Consider the following 19,892-nt stretch of genomic DNA (forward strand, 5'->3'; position numbering starts at 1 on the left):
GGGACAGAGGGGTGCTAGGGGTGGGGAGGCGGCTGGGGGCAATGAAGGCCTGGGGGGCAGAGTGTGGGGTACAGGAGGGGCTGCACTGGGGGCTCCGGGGAAGCGGGGGTCGGTGTGGAGAGGCCCGGGGAGACAGGATTGGGGGGCTGGAGTGGTGGGGGATGTGGGGAGGGCGTTTGGGATGCAGTGGAGGTGGGTAGCGAGGGTCTGGGGAGCAGCGTGTGGGGTTCTGTGGGGCTGGGGGAGACGGCTGTAGGGGCTGGAGCTGTGTGGGGGTGCAGGGGGGTGTTGGGGTGTCGAGGGGGAAGTGAGGGCCTGGGAGTCCGAGTTCCCCGGGGGGCTGCAGGGGGGGCTGGGGGAGGCAGGGTTTGGGGTCTGTGTGGGGGCTTTGGGGCAGTGTAGGGGGTCGGTAGGAGCACTGGGGCGCTGTGCAAGGACAACCCGGGGTGTGGCTCCTCCCTGGGGGACGTGTTGGGCCCACAGCAGGCTCGGGGAGCCGGGGGAGAGCTGAGTGGGGCCCGTGGGGTGTAAGGAGTGAGCCATGGGGTGGGGAAGGGGCTGCAGGGCCAGGCCAGGGTGTGCCCCAGGGCCAGCAGCCAGACCAGGACTCTGTTTTTGCTGTGACTGTCCCAGAACTTTGTGTGTCGCAGGATTTCCTGCCGGGGCTCAGCCCCAGAGAAGCCACAGCCCTGGATGGTCACAGGGATGGGACTCAGTGCTTCCATCCCTGAGGTGAGGAAGGACCAGGTGAGTTGTGGGAGCCCCACGTGTCCCTCCTGGGCAGGGGTTCGGGGTCTGTGGGCTGGGGAAGGGCTGCTGGGTGGTACCAGCCAGCCTCACCCGTGCCCGAGAGCAGCTCCCAGGTGGGCTCCGTGCTGGGCCTCACCTGTGCAGTAACAGGTGTGAACATTCATGAAGCATTTTGATGGTCATGTATGATACTGCAAACAACAGCTGTGCCCCAACCCAAGGAAAGAGAGGGGTTAGATTGGGGTTTTTAATGTATACTGAGCCTTCTTCTGAAAATGTTTTGCAAAATCAAACTCTCTCAGGTATGGAAATCAGAACCTGGGTACTTGCTTTGTCACTAGATGCTGTTTGAGTTGCAACTTTGTTCCCCACGTAGGAGGGAATAGTGATAAGGTGGTTTCTGCACTCGAGCAAGTGTAAAGCTTTGTTGGAAGTTGTGTACTCTGCTCTCTTGTTCTGTGTTTGGTTTCTCTCCTGCAGCAGGGGGTTCACCTGGGGACAGCTCAGGGGACTGTGTGCCCTGGCAAGCGTGGGAAGGGAGAGGGAGAGGGGAGGGCCCGTGCAGGGAACCTGGCACCACAGTGATCCCAGCTTCTGGCAAAAGTTCCTTGCCAAAAGAAGAAGTCCTTTTCCTGTTTGTTGTTGCTGTGGGATGGGTGATCTGGCTCTGGTGTGCTTTGGGAAGTGCTCGTGGTAGAGATGCTTTTGGGAAGGGCTTTAGGGAGAGCTGTGGGTGGGATGATGCTTCAGTTAGCACTGCTCCAGAGGAGATGGGTCTGTGTCAGACAGGGGGCTCTGGTTTTAGCTGCATTCCTGGGTGAACATCTTGGTTATTTCTTTTCAGGTAGCTGGACCAAGAGGTGGTTGTGCAGGATGGTGAGAGCTGCTCTTACTGTTTGGTTATACCTGTGTGGTTTTTTGGGTTATCACAGAATCATAGAAGGGTTTGGGCTGGAAGGGACCATAAAGACCATCTCCTTCCACCCCTGCCATGGGCAGGGACACCTTCCACTGTCCCAGGTTGCCCCAAGCCCTGTCCAGCCTGGCCTTGGACATGTCCAGGGATGGGGCACCCACAGCTCCTCTGGCAACCTGTGCCAGGGCCTTGCCCATCTAATTCCCTAATACCCCCTCTGCCTGTTGAAACCATTCCCTCTTGTCCTGGCACTACATGCTCTTGTGAAGAGTCCCCCTCCAGCTCTCCTGTAGGTTATAGAAGGCAGTTTTGCCTAATTGGATGGTGAACATGAATAAAATCCATTTCTCAAAGTTGACTTTCTTTCTTTCTTTCTTTGTATTTGATACTCTTGTGCCTGAACAAGGTGGGGAGGTGTTTAACTGCTGCAGGCGGCTGTGCAGGCAGGCAGAGAACTGACCCCTGCACTGACCCCTGCACTGTCACACCCTGCAGGTGTCACACCCGGTCCTGCTTGGGGAGCTGCAGGGCAGTCAGATGCTGAATTGAACTCCTCGGCAGTGCTGTGGGATTTGGGAGCATCTCGGTGTGCCAAGCTCCCACCTCCACTAGAGGGTGTGGAGCTCCACAGAATCCTTTTGTTTTCACGGAAACGGGAAAACTGGGAGCCTTTCTGTAATCGGATGCACAGGCAGCCAGGCCATGGTGGGATTATATCCTCAGGAGATTCCTGCTCTGTGCCCTGGCAGCAGCCCAGGCTGCTCGTGCATTACACAACTGCCAGCCGGGCTCGGAGCATTCCAGGGGGTGTCCCTGGCCAGCCTGCAGCCAGGAAGAGCAGCTGGAGTGTGCAGGGGAGGCAGCTCTGCTGTGGGTTTGATCAGGTACTGCCCACCTCCTGGATGAGGTTGCTTGGAGGGGTAACTTGTATGTGCCAAATTTTCCCTCTCCTTCTGCTTGGGGAGCAAAATGTAACTAAACAGCAGACAAATGTCTCACTTGCACAAGAGCCTGGCTCCTGGGTTTCCCTTCCTAGAGGGAATTTCCACTGGGTGTGCAACATTCCCCAGCCAAGCCCAAGACCAGTGTGCTGTGAAATTCCATGAGCCCGTGCTGCTTGCTGGGCTGTGTGTGCTCCCTGTGCTTGTAGGATGTGCTGCAGAGGCTGCTCAGCTCGTGGTGGCCACGTTGGCTCCTTGGCCAGGTACAGGATTTCCTCCTTGCTAAATTCTGCCTCCAAGTGTCTCGTTAAGAATGAATTCCTGAGCAGAACTGGAGCCAGCAGTGCTGCCTTTGCTCCAGCACTCAGTGCTTGGGGGAGCACCCAGAGCAGGTGGCTGGGGATGTGGAGGAACACAGGCTCCTCTCCAGCTGCTGGTCCCATCTGGGTGTGCAGACATTTAGGAGTTGGATCTGTCTGGGAGGGAAGCAGCTCCACAGTGGGTGGGATGTGCAGCTCTGCGGGGTCAGGAGGGCTCCATGTCCTGCCACGGTTGTCCAGTCTGAGCCCTGGTCATGGGGAGAGTGAACTGGCCTCTCCAGGGACCTTCCTGAAAGAATCCCATGGGAATGTGCCCTAGAGGAAAGAGGGATCCCAGAGCTGGGTAATATTCAAGGAACACTTCTTCCAGACTCAATAACATCCCTGTGGGCAAGGAATGGAGCAAAAGGGGCAGGAGAGCTGTAGGAATGGACATGGAACTCTGTCAGGAGAGAGAATGAGGTAGAAGAAGGGACAGGCCACCAGGATGAATATAGGGATGGTGTCAGTGTGCTGTGCTCATCCACGGCCAGGAGTGCTGATGAGAGGGAGGTCAGAGACTGTGTCCCCCAGTTCCAGATCCTGGTCCAGAGCCAGCTGTGGAGCAGCAGCCAGGATCATAACCCAGCCAAACAAATCCTCCATCAGCTGAGCATGAAATGGATATTTATGTGTATAATGAGGAAGGAGGCAGAGGTGTTTGCACAGGCACCCATGTTTTACCTCAACTGCAGCCAGGCCAAATCCTGAGTACTGGGGCTGGGCTGGGATCCTGTGTGGGAGATGCCCAGGCTGTGGGGAACAGAAGCTGGGGGCAGCTGCCAAGGTGGGGCAGGTTGGTGAGCAACGGGGAAACCTCTTTGTCCTCCAAAGCACAGCCCAGGCTGAGGGCCTGGCTGTGCCTCTGGTGTCTCCCCTCACACTAAGCCCAGCTCTGCTCCAAGGCTGCCTTCTGCTCTCCCCTGCTCTGCTCCTGGTTTGTGCTGAGGCTGGAAGAGCTCTGAGCTCTGTGCCTGGCTGGACCTTGAGCTGGGGCAGCAATCAGCTCACGCTGTCTGTGTTATGTAAGGGTTTGACCTTTGCCTTGTTGGAAGCGGAAATGTCTGGACTGCTCTGATCTCTGCAGGAACTGCGAGGGGCTGTGGCCACTTCTGCTGGGTAAACAGCCAGAGAACTGCCTGTTTTCCACCTTTCCTCTCCCTCCACCACCCACTGAAACTGCTCTGGCAGCTCTCTTGGAGTGTGACACCTGGGAATAGTGCTGGCAGCCAGCAGTGCAGCCCAGACCCTTCCACTCGGCATCGCTCAGCCTTGGTGAAGGCTCACCTCTGCTAAGAGGCTGCTTTTAGCTGTTCCCTCGAGAGCTGGTTTTAGGTCTGGCTGTAGCACTGCTCTTCCTTCAGCAGCAGCTGAAGTCCTTTGGGCACAGGCTGCAGGAAGGACACGTCTGGTGTCTCACTGCCCTGACCCTGGGGAAGGACGAGGCTGGGGCTGGGCACAGCTGAGCATCCTTGGAGCTCACAGCTCCCACCAGAGCCAGGATTGCGTGGCAAGAGATGATGCCAGTCATTCTGCTGTGATGGTGAAGGGAGCAGGCAATCAAAAAGGCTTTAAAAAAAAATTATTTTTAAGCTATAGCTAAGAAATCTGCCATGGCTCCAAGTTGGACCTTGCAGCCAGAGGTGAGCAGGCTTAATTTGACAGCTATTTCTTAAATATTTCAAAAGCTGCCTGGAATAAACGGAATGCTTCCGAGTAGTGACCTAAATTCCACTTGCTGTAAATTTCATTAGAAAGTGGATTTGTGTGCCTGCCAGGCTGCTTTGCAGCTTCATTGATCTGCCCAAACCATGTGCTGTGCAAGTGCCTTCCTCAGCAGATTTTTAAAGAGCTCACTGCTGCGTGCTGCCAGCCCAGAATGTGACTTGTTTTCTTCCTTTTCTCTCCTCTTCCTCTTTTTTTTTTGTTTCCTGGTGCAAATGCATCATTTGTTTACTAATCATGTCACATCATTAGCTGCATGGAGTCATCCCACCAGCTGTGTGGGCACGGAGGGAGCAGCTGGGAAGGAAAATGTCACTCTCTTCAGCTTGCTTGATGTGCTTTGCTCCCAAATCCCCATCCCACGCCATGAAGGCCAAAGACTTTTGCAACCCCGGGAGCTGCCAGCAGCTCTCTGCTCTCCAGCACTGTCACCTGTGGTTCTGACATCCCCCAGAAAAAGCCTCCTCTCCTCCTGCTGTCCCCAAAGTGCTGTCTATCCCTGTGCAACCACAGCTTTAGATCTTGTGGAGAGGTGTGATGGTAGCACAGATGGCACAGACTGAGCCTTACCAGAGAAAGTAGCCTGAGGAGATGTGGGACTGCCACACCTGTGGATGCAGGAGCAGCCTGCACCTCGTCAGGCCTGAGCAGGGTCACGGAGGTGCTGCCGAGTTCCCTTCCTGTAGCAGTGTGTTTGCAGCCCACCTGCTGGGGTTAAAGGGAGTGGAGAGGGGCTCTGTGCAACACCACAGCTGTCTCTGTTTGGTTTCTCTCCTGCAGTGGGGGAGTTCACCTCCTGTGTTGTCAGACTTGGAGCAATTGCCTGGTTGGGCTGAATTACTGGGTGAGGGGAAGGTGTGTTCCAGTAGCCCTGAGGTTGGGTACCCAGCCCTGCCTGCCCCATGGGAACCCTATTCTGGGGCTGTCCCTGTGCCCCTGGCACTGCTGTTCCTGTGGGGACCCCCAGCCCGGGGAAAGGCTACATGGCAGTACGAAACCCAAGTTTGGGAAGCCCCATGGCCTTGCTGTGGTTCGGGGGCATCGGACACCCTGGGCACTGTGTGTGGAGCAGGCAGACTGTGCTGGAAATGAAGGCCTAACCCACAACCCCATCCTTCAGGAATGAAGTGCTGGCACCTGGCAGGAGCTCTGACAGCTCTTCCCAGTTCACAGCACAAGGCAGAGCTGGCTTTTGAAGAGGAGCTTTCCTGCCCGAGGACAGTCCCAGCACTGCCAGGCTGGCATGGAGAACAGCCCTGGCAGCAAGCCCAGGGGTGGGTTTGGGCCAGGAGGGCATGCTCATGTTGAAGGGATGTCTAAGGGGATTAGTAATCATAGAAATGGTCTCCAAAGGGTGAGATTACAAAACATGGGTTTCCCTCATCTCTCTCCAGACACAGAGCCTGTGCAGCTGGGAATATGGGAGGGACTGGAAATACCCCAAACCCACCCAGAGAGGTGTTTAGTGTCAAGGATGGAGGTTGGAGAGAAATATCCCACTCTTCTAACCACTCTCTATGAGTGAACATTGTGAAGAGACATCTGGAAGGGGGGTTTGGTGCTCCTCTTGCTGTGTGGGTGATGAAAGTGGGAAGAAATCCCTGTCTTGGAGCTGTGGAACATGGGACTGTCCTGCCTCCTGATGAGGAGGGGGCTTTCTTGGGCTGAGTTGTGGCATCCAAACAGCAGCAGCCTTTCCACTGCCTTCCCTTCCCCTTTGGCTGCCAGCACAGGGGATGCTGAGTGCCGGGATCCTGGCTGTCCTCTGCTCTGGGAGAGGCGCTGCTTCAACTCTGCTGTACAACCATGACTTATTTTTGGAAGTTAAACCTGAAGTCTGACAAAGACCCCACAGCTTGGGCCAGCAATATGGGCTGTCCTAGAGGCAGGGCCTTGCTGGCCAAACTAATTTCCCATAAATCTGAAATGCTCTGCCAGTTTCCCAGGTTCTCAGCATCCCTGCTGGAGTTGCCTGTTTATTTATTTCCCTGAGTCTTCGATGTACAGTAGGTTTTGCAGAGGTGATGACCCACGTCCCATCCCCTCCTGCTGTCAGCACCCACAGCCTTTCCTTATTCTGGCTCTTGATGAGGGGTTTCTCTTGTGGCCCCAGGTGGCTTCAGATGTCCCCAAGCCTCATCTGTCCCCAGCTGCAGGAAAGGCAGGGAGGAAGGAGAGTTGGAGGCAAGAAGTCTCCTGGCTCTGTCCTGCTTTGTTTTGGGGCAGGGTGGGTGGTTCAGCCCCTCTGAGGGGGGGCTCTGCAAGCTCACCCATCCATGCCTGGCAGAGAGGCACTGGGACTGTGCCAGCCTGGCTATGACTGGGCACTGGGATGGCACTGGGAGCTTCCCTGCCTCGGTTCCCTGCCCAGTGCAGTGAGGTTGAAGCAAGTGCAGCTGCACTTGTGAATGCTGAGCAAAGGGCTGGTCAGGGTGGAGCTGCCAGGGACAGTTGGATTTAAGAGTTGGGAGTGTCACCAAAGCAGCAGTTTCTCTCTGCAACCCATGGGGGCTTAAGTGAAAAATGAAACTTCTGTCTATCTCCTTCCTTGTGCTTTCTCATCTCCGCCAACGGAGCTGAAGATGGCAGAGGATTTTTTCCCCTATATTTAGCTTTGGAGAAATTGCTATAACTAATCGGCTTTAGGATTCTGTGTTCTCTTTTTTATTTTATCTTTTCCTGTCACTAAGACCTTGTCATGTGGCTGTGGACTGCAATTCTCTGGCTCTCTGTTTGCTGGGCTTTCATGGAGTCAATTAATAACCTGTAAAAATAACACCTCCAGCTGTTCCACTTGCAGCTGCCAGGCTGGAGTCTAATTATGAGGCCTTGGATCCCAAATCCTGCTTTGCATGTAAAAGTGCCAGTGAATAGGAAGAGCAGAGGAGATGGCAATGCAAAAAAGGAATGTGGTTTGGGGTCTATTTTTAGCCTTTTCAAGCCAAATGTAAAAAGACCCTTAGGCTGCTTGTGTCCTGCTGAATGTGATCACATGCACAATATTGTTCCCATGGCACAGCGCAGCAGCCAGGGTGGGTTGGGGGTTATTTTTGGCAATTAGCTTGCCTACACTACAAACCTCCTTCTGGGTTAGTTTGCACAGTGCTGTGTTGTGGCTCACATCCATGTGCTAATGGGTTTATTGCAATCAGCTCCAGTTCTCTCTGTGTTCCTGAGTGTGTCAGTGCAGTGGTGGGGAGAGGAGGCACACAGCTGCTCACCCAGTGCATCACACAGAGTGGTTGGTGGTAAAGGGGTGCTCAGCCTCCCTCCAAAAGTCTTTTCCTGCTGACTGTGATACAAAATTAATTTAGCTGGGGCTCTGGTGGATAGGTGATGGTCTCCCTTCCATGTCATCCTGTCTGTTGTGCACCCTCATCTGCTCTCCAAGCTGGATGTCGTCTCTGGGTGAACTGCTGGGGAGATTTGTCCTCTGCTTCTCTGGAGACTCTGCTGGGCTGGTTCTGCCTCAACTCCCACCACTGCCATATTCACCTGCCTCTTGCCTCCTCCTGCGTGCTCAAGACCACTCTCTTTTCTTGCTCCCCACAGAAGTGGGCAGCGAAGGCCCATGAGTGCCCAGGTGCATGGGTGGTGTTGGGGATGGGGAACAAAGAAAGCACTGGGCTCATTTCCAGTCTCTGTCCAGGGAGTTGCCCATGGCATGTCAGTCCTTTCCATCACTGGGCTCTTGTTTAATTCAGACTCAGCCTGGTTGTGACCAGAAGTCACATTAGTTCATTAGTTAATTTAAATACTTGGTGGTCACACATTAGTCTGTAGCCACCAGCTTGAGACCATGACTGCAAGTAGGCTTCTTTTGCTGGAGACCATCCCCTTTGTCAAAACAAGTTATTTGGAGACTGATATTGGAACCTGCCCTCAGAAAAAACTTGACACATCCCACTTGCACAGGGGTTGCAGAGACACTCCTATGGCAATTCCACCTCTTCCTTGTCTGCTCACGCTCCCCCTGACAACCCCCAGAGCCAGGAGGTGTTAAACATCTCTCTCATCCCTTGGGCGATGGAGCCACACTCTCAGAGGGTGTCCCTTCAGTGGAGCTCTGCTACCAGTTCACTCATCCAGGGACAGAGGATGCTATCAATCCATCCAGTCTTGCCTGGCAAAGAGATTGCAAACGTGGCTTTCCATCATGTGCTACATTAGCCAAATTAATTCCAGGACTGACAGCCAGCAGTGCTCGAGGTCGAGACAGATTAATGCTGCATCCGTGTCAGAGTCAGCAGAGCTGCTGCTTGCACTGTGCCAGCTCCCCGGCTGCAGCCAGCCCTCTGCTCAGCTGTGCCCTCTGCCTCACACCTCTCCGGAGCACTGAACTCTGCAATCACTGACACAGACAATTCAATTGGAAGGAACATCTGTCTCGGAATTGTGTTCCCATTCAGGCTGCCGCCGTGGCGACAGGGTGACATTTTTCATGCGTCTTGCCTGCTTTCTTTAATCTCCTAAATACAGGCACGGCTGTGGAACACAGGAAGGTTCCTCTCCCGTGAGAAGGAGAAAGAAATTAGCCAGCAGATCGAGCGTGTATAGCAAATAATGAGATTGCCTTGGATACAGAACCGGAATTCATGTAAAGAATGATGCTGATCGGAGACGATAAGCGGCATTTCTGGGGTCCGCAAACAGCGTCATGAAACTTGCATTTCTCAAGTTCTGAGACACGCGTGGATGAAGGCTGCCAGCACAGGCCTGATCCACAGACTGTGAGTTAAAAAATAAACCCTGAAATAGCAATACTGGTAGTTATTTTGGTGTGCAAGTGCCTCATAATGCCTCATTTTCCTCCAGGCACAGGAATAAGCTGTACAGACACAGGCACTGTGATGCTGGCGGAGCAGCAGCCACAAAGGCAACTTGTCCTGACAGAGCTCCACTGAGACGTGCTGTGTTTGCCCAAGGGTGCAGACCCAGCTCTAGTGGAGTCAGTGTGTCCTTTAAAAGGAGATGGATTTGTCCAATACTTTCAATAGTAAGTGTTTCTTTTTACTCCTCTCGTATTAAAAAAAATAATAATTATCAACGTGTTAGAGGCAAATAGGGACAAAGTCTCTACCCAGTGAGTGACCCAGCAGCTTGATTCAGTGCTTGTGGAAGCAGCTGAGAGTATTTATACTGTCAGGCTCATTAAAAGGAGGGATGGTAAACAGCCTTTGTTTTTATTTTTATAGGAAATTTACTCATTGTTTCTGCTGAGCCTTTGGCTGGGACTCCTATTTTTCTAAGGATTGAGTGATCAGATCCTGGCAGTTCTTTAAGTCATTTAAAGAGACAACTGGAAACAGGCTGCTCCCCGTGATGCAGGTACCAGGCAGCTCCCAGGCAGTGGCACATGCACACAAGGGCTGTTTCCAAAGGCAAGTAGAAAAGTTGGGCGTTCCCAACAGCCCAGTGAACCCTTCCTCGCTCACAACTCCAGCTCCCTGTGTCATGAGCTTGACATCTTCAGCAACAATGAAACACCTCAGCAAATCTGCTATTATCCAAGTGTTTTTCCCTTTATTCCCTTGACCTTTATTTCCTTTACTGGAAGAAAGCTCATGGGGGTGAGTTCTCTTTAGCCTGTGCCATCTCCTGATGTCTGGGGGATAAAAAAACCTGGTGGGAGCCCCAGAGGGGGTCCCCTGCTCCTCACAGTCCCCCCAAAAAACAGTGCTATCAGGCTGCTAGGTGTTACAAACATCCAACACAGGTATTGGAATAAATGTTGGATCTGATGCTTCATCCAGAATATCCACTCCACCAGCTCCTCACATTCAATTATCTCTGTACGAGCAGCCCCCCCTGCACCACCTGCTCACTTCTGTTTTAGCATCGCACGGCTCCTGAGCAGTGACACGGAACTCGAGGCAGGGAGCCTTGGATGGATACAGGCTTTGCAGGGAGAGCATGGGAATAAGGGCTGGGATGTGTGCCACACGCTCATCCCCACTCATCTATTTTATGAATCAGGACTCAGTCCTATTTGCTGATGTTTGTCTGTGTAACCTTTGCTGTCAATGGCGCTGGTGCTCTGATGTCAGCTGCTGGACTCCGAGTGCTGGCAGCTGGTGTCCCTGGCCAGCTCCCAGCCTACAATTCAATTTTCCTACCAGTCACTTGAGAAGACAGGAAAAAACATGTTTCTGCCTGTTTGTGGCATCAAGACATAAAGGGCTCCAGTCTACAAGGTCATTTATGGCTTTTCTACAGGAAAGTTCAGATAAATCGAATAGCGGTATAAAGTTAATACACCCTCACTTATGGTACAATAAACTACAGTAAGCTAAGGCTGGTTTAATCCTGAATAAAAATCTCATCACAGAGTTTAACACCTTCTAGATATCGTACATTAACATTCCCTCTCTGAACACAGACCAGTCTGGAGATATTTTACCCTTATCCCAATCTTGTGAATAGTGGAAAATTACTGCAGAGCTAAAAGTCGGGAGTGCCTGGGAATAAGGGAACCACCCAGGAAGTGAGGAGCTCTGGTCTCCTTTCTCATGCTGACTTACTGTGTGACTTTTCCTGTGGCATTTTGTGAACCTCAGTATTTATACCTGCATATTGGGATTATTAGTGTCTTCCCTGCCATTATGAAGGGCTTTAAGATCTCCAGAGATACATGGAGAAATGTTTCCTCCTGTTCACTGTTTACCCAGTATGGGCTATCCAGGGAGCTTACAAAAATATGTACAGCTGTAATGGATGGGCACATTCAGGTCTGTGTCTGGAGGGCTGAACTTGGGGGTCACAGTTACTTTTAAGAGAAAAGGGGTGAAGGAGTTCACACATCCTCACATCCAGCTTTACCAGTTTGTCTCTCCCTAAACTGACAAGGGAAAGGAAAAACGGTGACACCTGGTGAAATACCTGTGATGGATTAAATAAAAACCCTCTGTAAACCAGAATCAGTGTCCCCAGGGCACAACTCTGTTCCATTAACTGTTTGTCACTCATCATGCTTATTATTATTTCCATCATGCTGGCAGTGTTATCATTTGGGACCATTTCCATGCTTTTAAAGGTTTAGGAAGCAGGTATTTATTTCAATGCAGCCAGTAGTACATAAAAAATTCCACTGTTGCAGACGGGACTGATTTGTTAGGGAACAGCTCTTGAAGCACTTCAGTGTGTCTGAACTCAAACTCTCATTCCTTTTCCACATATTTTAATAAATGTATGGCTTAGCAGCAAGACTTCGAGTGACCATGTTCTCTCTTGTTACAAACTGCTGACAAACTCCTCTCTTTGGTACAACAGCTCTGAAGATGAGACTTGCTGGACAGTAAGAAGGCAGAATCACTTCACTTTTCTTCACTGCCTGGGATGCAAACAAAAGAAGCCAGAGCAAGTTCCTGCCTGCTGAAATTCCAGGAGCTTGAGCTGCATTCCAGCACGGCTGAGGGGTGTTTTGAATCTTTTCTCATATGCATCAGCCCTGCACGGCTCCCAAGCAACTGCACTTTCAGTTAGTTATTATTAATAGTAAAGGATTGACTACCAATAGTTCTCATTAATTTCCATGGCAATATTGCCCGAATCAAGATAACAATTGCCTCGAGTTGTGTAACCAAAGCTCATAACGTGAAGGAATGCAATCCAGGGAAAGTGCTCAGATGGAGGGAAGTGACCGACCTTCCATAACCTCCCTAAGGCCAAACTTCCCTTCATATCTAGCAGGCTGCATTCCTAATTTTCTGAAAATATGGAACGGTTTGCACTTTCAGGCTGTGTCCTCTGGGCTTCAGTCTCTAGCATGCCTCACAGCTTTCCTGAAACATTGCACCCACACATTTATTCCTTTATATTCCTCCTAACGATGCATGTCTGGAGCTTCCATAAGAGAAGATGTAACAGGAAAATAAACACTAGAAAAATTTAAAACCGTATTGCTTTCCTCTTCTTTGTCTATCTTGCTAAGATTGTTGTTTCTGCAGAAAACAGCCGAGACTACAATTGATTTAGATATTAAATTATGGATATTCACTCTATCAATAAACTCCAAATACCTTTAAAAGTCCAAATAAAGCATTTCTGATTTCCTGGCCATTTGGTTAGGTAGAATAGTGGTGGTCAGTAAGAATTAAAACATTTCCCAGAATCTAAAGAGGGAAATGTTATGAACAAAGAGGAATCTGAGTGGGCATAAATTCCTCCCTGTGCTATGCTGGTAGGATTATATCTCAGGCTTTCAGAGCAGGAAAAGGATGTTGCAGGCATAATGGCATGGAATATCAATCAGATAACTAAATCTAATTACAGTTAGCTAGTTAACTTCAGCTACATGAAGGCAACTGGCCAAGTGCCACAACAGAAATGAGATTCAGAGGAACAATTTCTCAACACATTAAACAACTTCTTGTAAGGACTAGTTCAGATCAGACAACAGGCTATGCTTGATTAACTTCAAAAGATACAAGGTTTGTGTAAGAAAGAATGGTAGCATAATCCCTCATTAGTGGTAACCACAAATTCAGCTTTCCCGGAGAAAGAATTGCATCAAAATGTCAGGATATGACTCTGAATTTTAGTAGATTTATATTCTGAGGGAGCAAGCCATTAATAAAAGATATTGTGGGTAAACAAAATGTCTCAATAGTGCTGATGAAGGGAGCAGAGTCATGAGCTCCTAACTTTAAGTCCTTATTTTAACACAGTTTATGATACTCTGATACTGTAAAAAACACCATTGTATTTATTTCTTGCTTTTAGTACATCACAGTAAACCATGCATGGTGTGAGACAGAGCTCTTTGAGGCATCCCAAACTGCAATACCCTGGGCTGGGTAAGTGCTGGCTGATTATGGACACAGAGGAGAGGCAGAAAGATGCTCCTGCAGTGACAGAGGCAGGTCCCTGTGCTCCCACAGCACCACGGCCCTGGAGCACTGAGTGACTCTGGCACGGCTGTGCTGACTCCGGGCTGTTCCATTGCCCTGAGCTGACCTCACCCCTGATGGTGCCTGAAACCCTCCCAGAGCCCCCCAGAGCCCTGTGCCGAGGGAGCCACGGGGGGTGTGGGACCACAGGATGCTCAGGAGGCTGAGGGGAGTTACCTGCAGAAGGTGCCATGTCCCGCTGTCCGTGTCCTCCTGCCCCTGGGCGGTGCGTACGTAACTCGGTGTGTGCACGGCTGTGTGTGTACATGGCTGCATGTGTGCATGGCTCTGTGTGTGCATGGCTGTGTGTGTGTGCACGGCTGTGTGTGTGTACATGGCTGTGTGTGTGTGCATGGCTGTGTGTGTGTGCACGGCTGTGTGTGTGTACATGGCTGTGTGTGTGTACATGGCTGTGTGTGTGCATGGCTGTGTGTGTGTACATGGCTGTGTGTGTGTGCACGGCTGTGTGTGTGTACATGGCTGTGTGTGCATGGCTGTGTGTGTGTGCATGGCTGTGTGTGTGCATGTCTGTGTGTGTACATGGCTGTGTGTGTGTGCATGGCTGTGTGTGTGTGCATGGCTGTGTGTGTGTACATGGCTGTGTGTGCATGGCTGTGTGTGTGTGCATGGCTGTGTGTGTGTACATGGCTGTGTGTGTGTGCATGGCTGTGTGTGTGCATGGCTGTGTGTGTGTGCATGGCTGTGTGTGTGTACATGGCTGTGTGTGCATGGCTGTGTGTGTGTGCATGGCTGTGTGTGTGTACATGGCTGTGTGTGTGTGCATGGCTGTGTGTGTGCATGGCTGTGTGTGTACATGGCTGTGTGTGTGTGCATGGCTGTGTGTGTGTGCATGGCTGTGTGTGTGTACATGGCTGTGTGTGCATGGCTGTGTGTGTGTACATGGCTGTGTGTGTGTGCATGGCTGTGTGTGTGTACATGGCTGTGTGTGTGTACATGGCTGTGTGTGTGTGCATGGCTGTGTGTGTGTACATGGCTGTGTGTGTGTGCACGGCTGTGTGTGGGTACATGGCTGTGTGTGTGTGCATGGCTGTGTGTGTGTACATGGCTGTGTGTGTGTGCACGGCTGTGTGTGTGTACATGGCTGTGTGTGTGTACATGGCTGTGTGTGCATGGCTGTGTGTGTGTGCATGGCTGTGTGTGTGCATGTCTGTGTGTGTACATGGCTGTGTGTGTGTGCATGGCTGTGTGTGTGTGCATGGCTGTGTGTGTGTACATGGCTGTGTGTGCATGGCTGTGTGTGTGTGCATGGCTGTGTGTGTACATGGCTGTGTGTGTGTACATGGCTGTGTGTGTGTGCATGGCTGTGTGTGTGTGCATGGCTGTGTGTGTGTGCACGGCTGTGTGTGTGTACATGGCTGTGTGTGTGAATGGCTGTGTGTGTGTGCATGGCTGTGTGTGTGTACATGGCTGTGTGTGTACATGGCTGTGTGTGCATGGCTGTGTGTGTGTGCATGGCTGTGTGTGTGTACATGGCTGTGTGTGTACATGGCTGTGTGTGCATGGCTGTGTGTGTGTGCATGGCTGTGTGTGTGTACATGGCTGTGTGTGTACATGGCTGTGTGTGTGTGCACGGCTGTGTGTGCATGGCTGTGTGTGTGTACATGGCTGTGTGTGCATGGCTGTGTGTGTGTGCATGGCTGTGTGTGTGCATGTCTGTGTGTGTACATGGCTGTGTGTGTGTGCATGTCTGTGTGTGTGCATGGCTGTGTGTGTGTACATGGCTGTGTGTGTGTGCATGGCTGTGTGTGTGTACATGGCTGTGTGTGTGCATGTCTGTATGTGTACATGGCTGTGTGTGTGTGCATGGCTGTGTGTGTGTACATGGCTGTGTGTGCATGGCTGTGTGTGTGTGCATGGCTGTGTGTGTGTACATGGCTGTGTGTGTACATGGCTGTGTGTGTGTGCACGGCTGTGTGTGTGTACATGGCTGTGTGTGTGTGCACGGCTGTGTGTGTGTACATGGCTGTGTGTGTGTACATGGCTGTGTGTGTGCATGGCTGTGTGTGTGTGCACGGCTGTGTGTGTGTACATGGCTGTGTGTGTGAATGGCTGTGTGTGTGCATGGCTGTGTGGGTGTGCATGGCTGTGTGTGTGTGCACGGCTGTGTGTGTGTACATGGCTGTGTGTGTGAATGGCTGTGTGTGTGCATGGCTGTGTGTGTACATGGCTGTGTGTGTGTGAATGGCTGTGTGTGTGCATGGCTGTGTGTGTGTACATGGCTGTGTGTGAATGGCTGTGTGTGTGCACAGCTGTGTGTGTGTACATGGCTGTGTGTGTGTGCATGTCTGTGTGTGTACATGGCTGTGTGTGTGTACATGGCTGTGTGTGTGTGCATGTCTGTGTGTGTACATGGCTGTGTGTGTGTACATGGCTGTGTGTGTGTGCATGGCTGTGTGTGTGTACATGGCTGTGTGTGTGCATGGCTGTGTGTGTGTGCATGGCTGTGTGTGTGCATGGCTGTGTGTGTGTACATGGCTGTGTGTGTGTACATAACTGTGTGCACATGGCTGTGTGTGTGTACATGGCTGTGTGTGTGTACATGACTGTGTGTGTCCATAACTCAGTGTGTGCACATGGTTCTGTGTGTGTACATGACTGTGTGTGTCCATAACTCGGTGTGTGCACATGGGTGTGTGTGTGTACATGGCTGTGTTTGACAGGGACTCTGCCTCTCTGCCCCGCTCAGGTGAGACCCCACCTGGAACACCGTATCCAGCTCTGAGGCTCCTGCACAGGACATGGACATGTTGGAGTGAGTCCAGAGGAGGCACCAAGATGATTGGAGGGTTAGAGCAGTTCTGATATGAGGAAAGGCTGAGAGAATTGGAATTGTTCAGGCTGGAGAAGACTTCGGGGTGACCTAATTGCAGCCTTCCAGTACAGAATCACAGAATCACAGAGTGTGCTGAGTTGGAAGGGACGCACCAGGATCATCGAGTCCAAGTCCTGGCCGTGCACAGGACACCCCAAGGATCCCACCATGTGCCTGAGAGCATTGTCCAAACGCTCTTCGAACTCCAACAGGCTTGGCACTGTGACCACCTCCCTCGGGAGCCTGTTCCAGTGCTCAACCACCCTCTGGATGAAAAACTTTTTCCTCATATCCAACCTAAACCTCCCCTGACTCAGCTTCATGCTGTTCATGAAGGGAGCCTACAAGAAAGATGAGGGGAGGGTATTTACCAGGGCATGTAGTGGCAGGACAAGGGGGAACGGCTTCACACTGACAGAGAGTAGGCTTAGATTAGTTTAGTCATCATTCCTGGAGGCGTTTAAGAAAAGACTGGATGTGGCACTTAGTGCCATGGTCTAATTGGCAAGGTGGTGTTAGTTCGTAAATTGGACTTGGTGATCTCAAAGGTCTTCTCCAACCTAACCGATCCTGTGATTCTGCGATTACAGATTTGGAAGAAATCCTTCCTTGTGAGGGTGGTGAGGTAGTGGAACAGAGCAGCTGCGGCTGCCCCATCTCTGCAAGCGTTCAAGACCAAGCTGGACAGTGCTCGAAGCAATCTGCTCTGTTGCAAGCTGTCCCCGCCCGCGGCAGGGGGTGAAGCTGGATGACCTTTACGATTCTTTCCCACGCAGACAACTCCACCACCCCACAACCCACTCTCCCCTCACGCCCGCCGCGCGCCCCGCGCCGCCCACCGCGCATGCGCCCGGCCCGGCCCCGCCCCCTCAGCACCGCGCAGGCGCCGGGCCCGCCCCCGCCCGGCACCGCGAACGACGGGCGGCGGCGGCGGCGGCGGCGGCGCGCCCCTCCCGCGCAGGACGGCGCTGCCCCGGCGGCATGAGGGGAGAGCGCGGCCGGCTCGGAGCGGTAAGGACGGCGCGGAGCCTCCCGGGGCCCCCGCCCGCGCCCCGCGTCCCCCAGCCCCGCCGCCGTGCCCCGCGGCAACTTTCCCATTGTCCGCTCTCTCCCCGCCGGCTCCTCTCAGCGCTGGCCGCGGGGAGCCCCGAGGAACGGTCGGTGCTGCCCGTGATGGACGGGGGGTGGCCGTAGTAATGATGGTGGTGGTACTGGTGATGGTGGGGCGGGGGTCGCGGTCCTCGGGCGGGTCACGGGCGCCCCGGGCAGGCGGCTCTGGCCGGGTCCCTCCAGGCAGCGCGGGGCTGGCACAGGTGTCCCGTCCCCTCTCGGAGTGTCCCGGAACCCACTGGGGCAGTGCGGGGCTGGCACGGGTGTCCCTCCATCCCGTCCCCTCCCGGGGTGTCCCGGATCCCTCCAGACAGCGCGGGGCTGGCACGGGTGTCCCGTCCCCTCCCGGAGTGTCCCGGAACCCACTGGGGCAGTGCGGGGCTGTCACCGGTGTCCCTCCATCCCGTCCGCTCCCGGGGTGTCCCGGATCCCTCCAGGCAGCGCGGAGCTGTCACAGGTGTCCCTTCCCCGCCCGGGATTGTCCCCGTGGCTGCGGGGCTGTCACAGGTGTCCCGTCCCGCCGTGGGCTGTCCCGGATCCCTCCGGGAGACCTCAGGGCTGACACAGGTGTCCCCCCCATCCCGTCCCTTCCCGGGCTGTCCGGTTCCGGCGCGGCGGGAGGAACGCGGAGTTTCTTTGTTGTGTAACTCTTTTTGTCCGGGGATTAGAGAGCGTTTGCGGCTGTTTGTGCTGATTCAGGTGTTTTGGTTTTTTTTTTTAAAAAATGCGGGGTAATCATGGGTAAATTCTTCTCGAGGCTGGGATGCCGGAGAACTTTCCTGTGGCTCGGGGGGTTGTTGTTGGCTCCGGCCGGGGAGCCGCCGAGCCCCGCTGCCCCAGCCCCGGGGCCGGGAGCGCTCCCGCAGCGCTGCGGGGACGTGGGTGGGAGCGCCTTACGGACAGAAAAGTGAAGCGAACTTGCTGTAGCGAACCCATTTCTCGCTAAAATGAGGGTGACTCGCAGCCCGCGACTCATCTGCGAGTGCTACTGCCAGAATTTTTCAGTAAACGTAATTGCAGTCAAGAGAGTTCGGGTCAAGCACTTTGCCGGGTAGAGCAGGCACGAAGCCTTTGGAGTAATTCCTCTCCGTGTTGCCAGTGAATTTTTTCTGGTCGCATAGTGGATTTTTTCTCGAAGTTTTTTTTGCCGGCTATCTCATAAATTTCTCTCTCACAAGTTTCAGTTTTTTTGAAGATGATCAAGGAATGCCCTTGATCATCAGTGTGCTTTAATAATCCGTTTTTTTTTCCTTCTTTCTGAAAACAAGCATTTTTAACACTTATTTTTTTAACCTCTTTTTGTGCTTTCTGTATTTCTTTCTTGTTTTGCTTTTGTTTTTTTGGTTTTTTTTCCCCCAGTCCCGGTTCTGAGCAGGGCAGCCCACATACTGTGCTGGGGTACTGGGAAATGCTTCTCTGCCTGTCGCTGGGATGTGTCAGTGTTTGGTTCTCAGCAGCAGCACAGGAAGTCTCACCACCCTGACAAAGAGTCATAAAATATGTTGAAGATTTGTTACTAAAAATGTGCTAATTTTATGTTGTCTTTGGGAGAAATGATAAGTCATTTCTGACAGAAATATATATATAGCTTTTCAGGGCCCTGTTGAGTCTTAAAAAAGATTGTCAGGGAATTGTGAAGGATTTCCTGTGGAATTGCTGGCATGGTACCACGCACAGACTAATTGCAAGAGAAAATTGAAAATGGCTTCCTACGTCTGACAGATGGTTTTAAAAATTTCTTTTTCAGGTTTGAGTTGATCTCACTAAACTGCAGCCATGGTGCAGAAGTACCAGTCCCCTGTACGGGTGTATAAACACCCTTTTGAGTTAATTATGGCTGTAAGTATTAATTTTTGCTGTAATTTTCTTCTTGCTGGTTCCTTGTGTTGCTGAGTACTTGCTGGGCTTTGATAGATACTGTAGAATGCACAAAGCTGAAAACAGTATGCAAAACATGAGAGCTATGTGTTTCAGTGTTTCTTTTCTTTCAGCGTTTCTTTTTGAGAGTATTTTCTTAACATAACGTGCTCTCCTTTTCTGCCAAAGCTTAGATACGGTTTCCAGATGTATTTGAAAGTTAGAGCAAAAGTAGGATTGAAGTGTACTGGAAGTTGATTACTGGGGGCAGACGCTTCTAGAATGGGAGGAAATGTCATGTACGCTGATTAAAACATTGTTATGGTTTTGTCTTCATCGGTGTAGAGTGTACAGGATTAGAGAGCACAGAGAAGGCCATGAAAGCAAGGATATGCCTGAATGAAAAAGGAGAAAGGACTCTGGTAACATTTTGAGGGAAGGGAAAAAAAAGCTTGGTAGGGAGGCCAGAGAGATGAACAAAAAGCCTTTTGGGTGCATGCTGCTAATTTGTGT

At 52.1% G+C, this 19,892-nt stretch overlaps 1 protein-coding gene, 2 long non-coding RNA genes and 1 other non-coding gene across 5 annotated transcripts in view; all 4 read left to right on the plus strand.

Moving 5' to 3' along the window:
- The first annotated feature begins 378 nt into the window (after window positions 1-378).
- LOC125335785 lies at window positions 379-2,024 on the plus strand. The gene is made up of 2 exons (XR_007207545.1): window positions 379-747; window positions 1,595-2,024. It is a non-coding gene; the product is annotated as an uncharacterized LOC125335785 (long non-coding RNA).
- Window positions 798-953, plus strand: LOC125336072. Its single transcript, XR_007207646.1, has one exon. It is a non-coding gene; the product is annotated as a small Cajal body-specific RNA 16 (non-coding RNA).
- Window positions 2,025-8,970: 6,946 nt separating the features above from the next.
- On the plus strand, window positions 8,971-12,558 carry LOC125335879. Of its 2 annotated transcripts, none has more exons than XR_007207576.1 (3): window positions 8,971-9,421; window positions 9,507-9,687; window positions 11,961-12,558. It is a non-coding gene; the product is annotated as an uncharacterized LOC125335879 (long non-coding RNA). The 2 variants fall into 2 exon arrangements; XR_007207577.1 differs by lacking the exon at window positions 11,961-12,558 and adding an exon at window positions 9,887-10,166.
- A 4,767-nt stretch (window positions 12,559-17,325) lies between these two features.
- SEC14L1 (SEC14 like lipid binding 1) overlaps window positions 17,326-19,892 on the plus strand; it is a 41,466-nt gene continuing 38,899 nt past the window's right edge. The window contains exons 1-2 of the mRNA XM_048323608.1: window positions 17,326-17,423; window positions 19,270-19,361. Coding sequence (XP_048179565.1) covers window positions 19,299-19,361 — 63 coding nt within the window. The 5' untranslated portion in view covers window positions 17,326-17,423; window positions 19,270-19,298. The remainder of the gene's footprint in view (window positions 17,424-19,269; window positions 19,362-19,892) is intronic.

Source organism: Corvus hawaiiensis, chromosome 19 (assembly GCF_020740725.1).
Source record: "Corvus hawaiiensis isolate bCorHaw1 chromosome 19, bCorHaw1.pri.cur, whole genome shotgun sequence".
In the NCBI taxonomy this organism is placed as follows: Eukaryota; Metazoa; Chordata; class Aves; order Passeriformes; family Corvidae; genus Corvus; species Corvus hawaiiensis.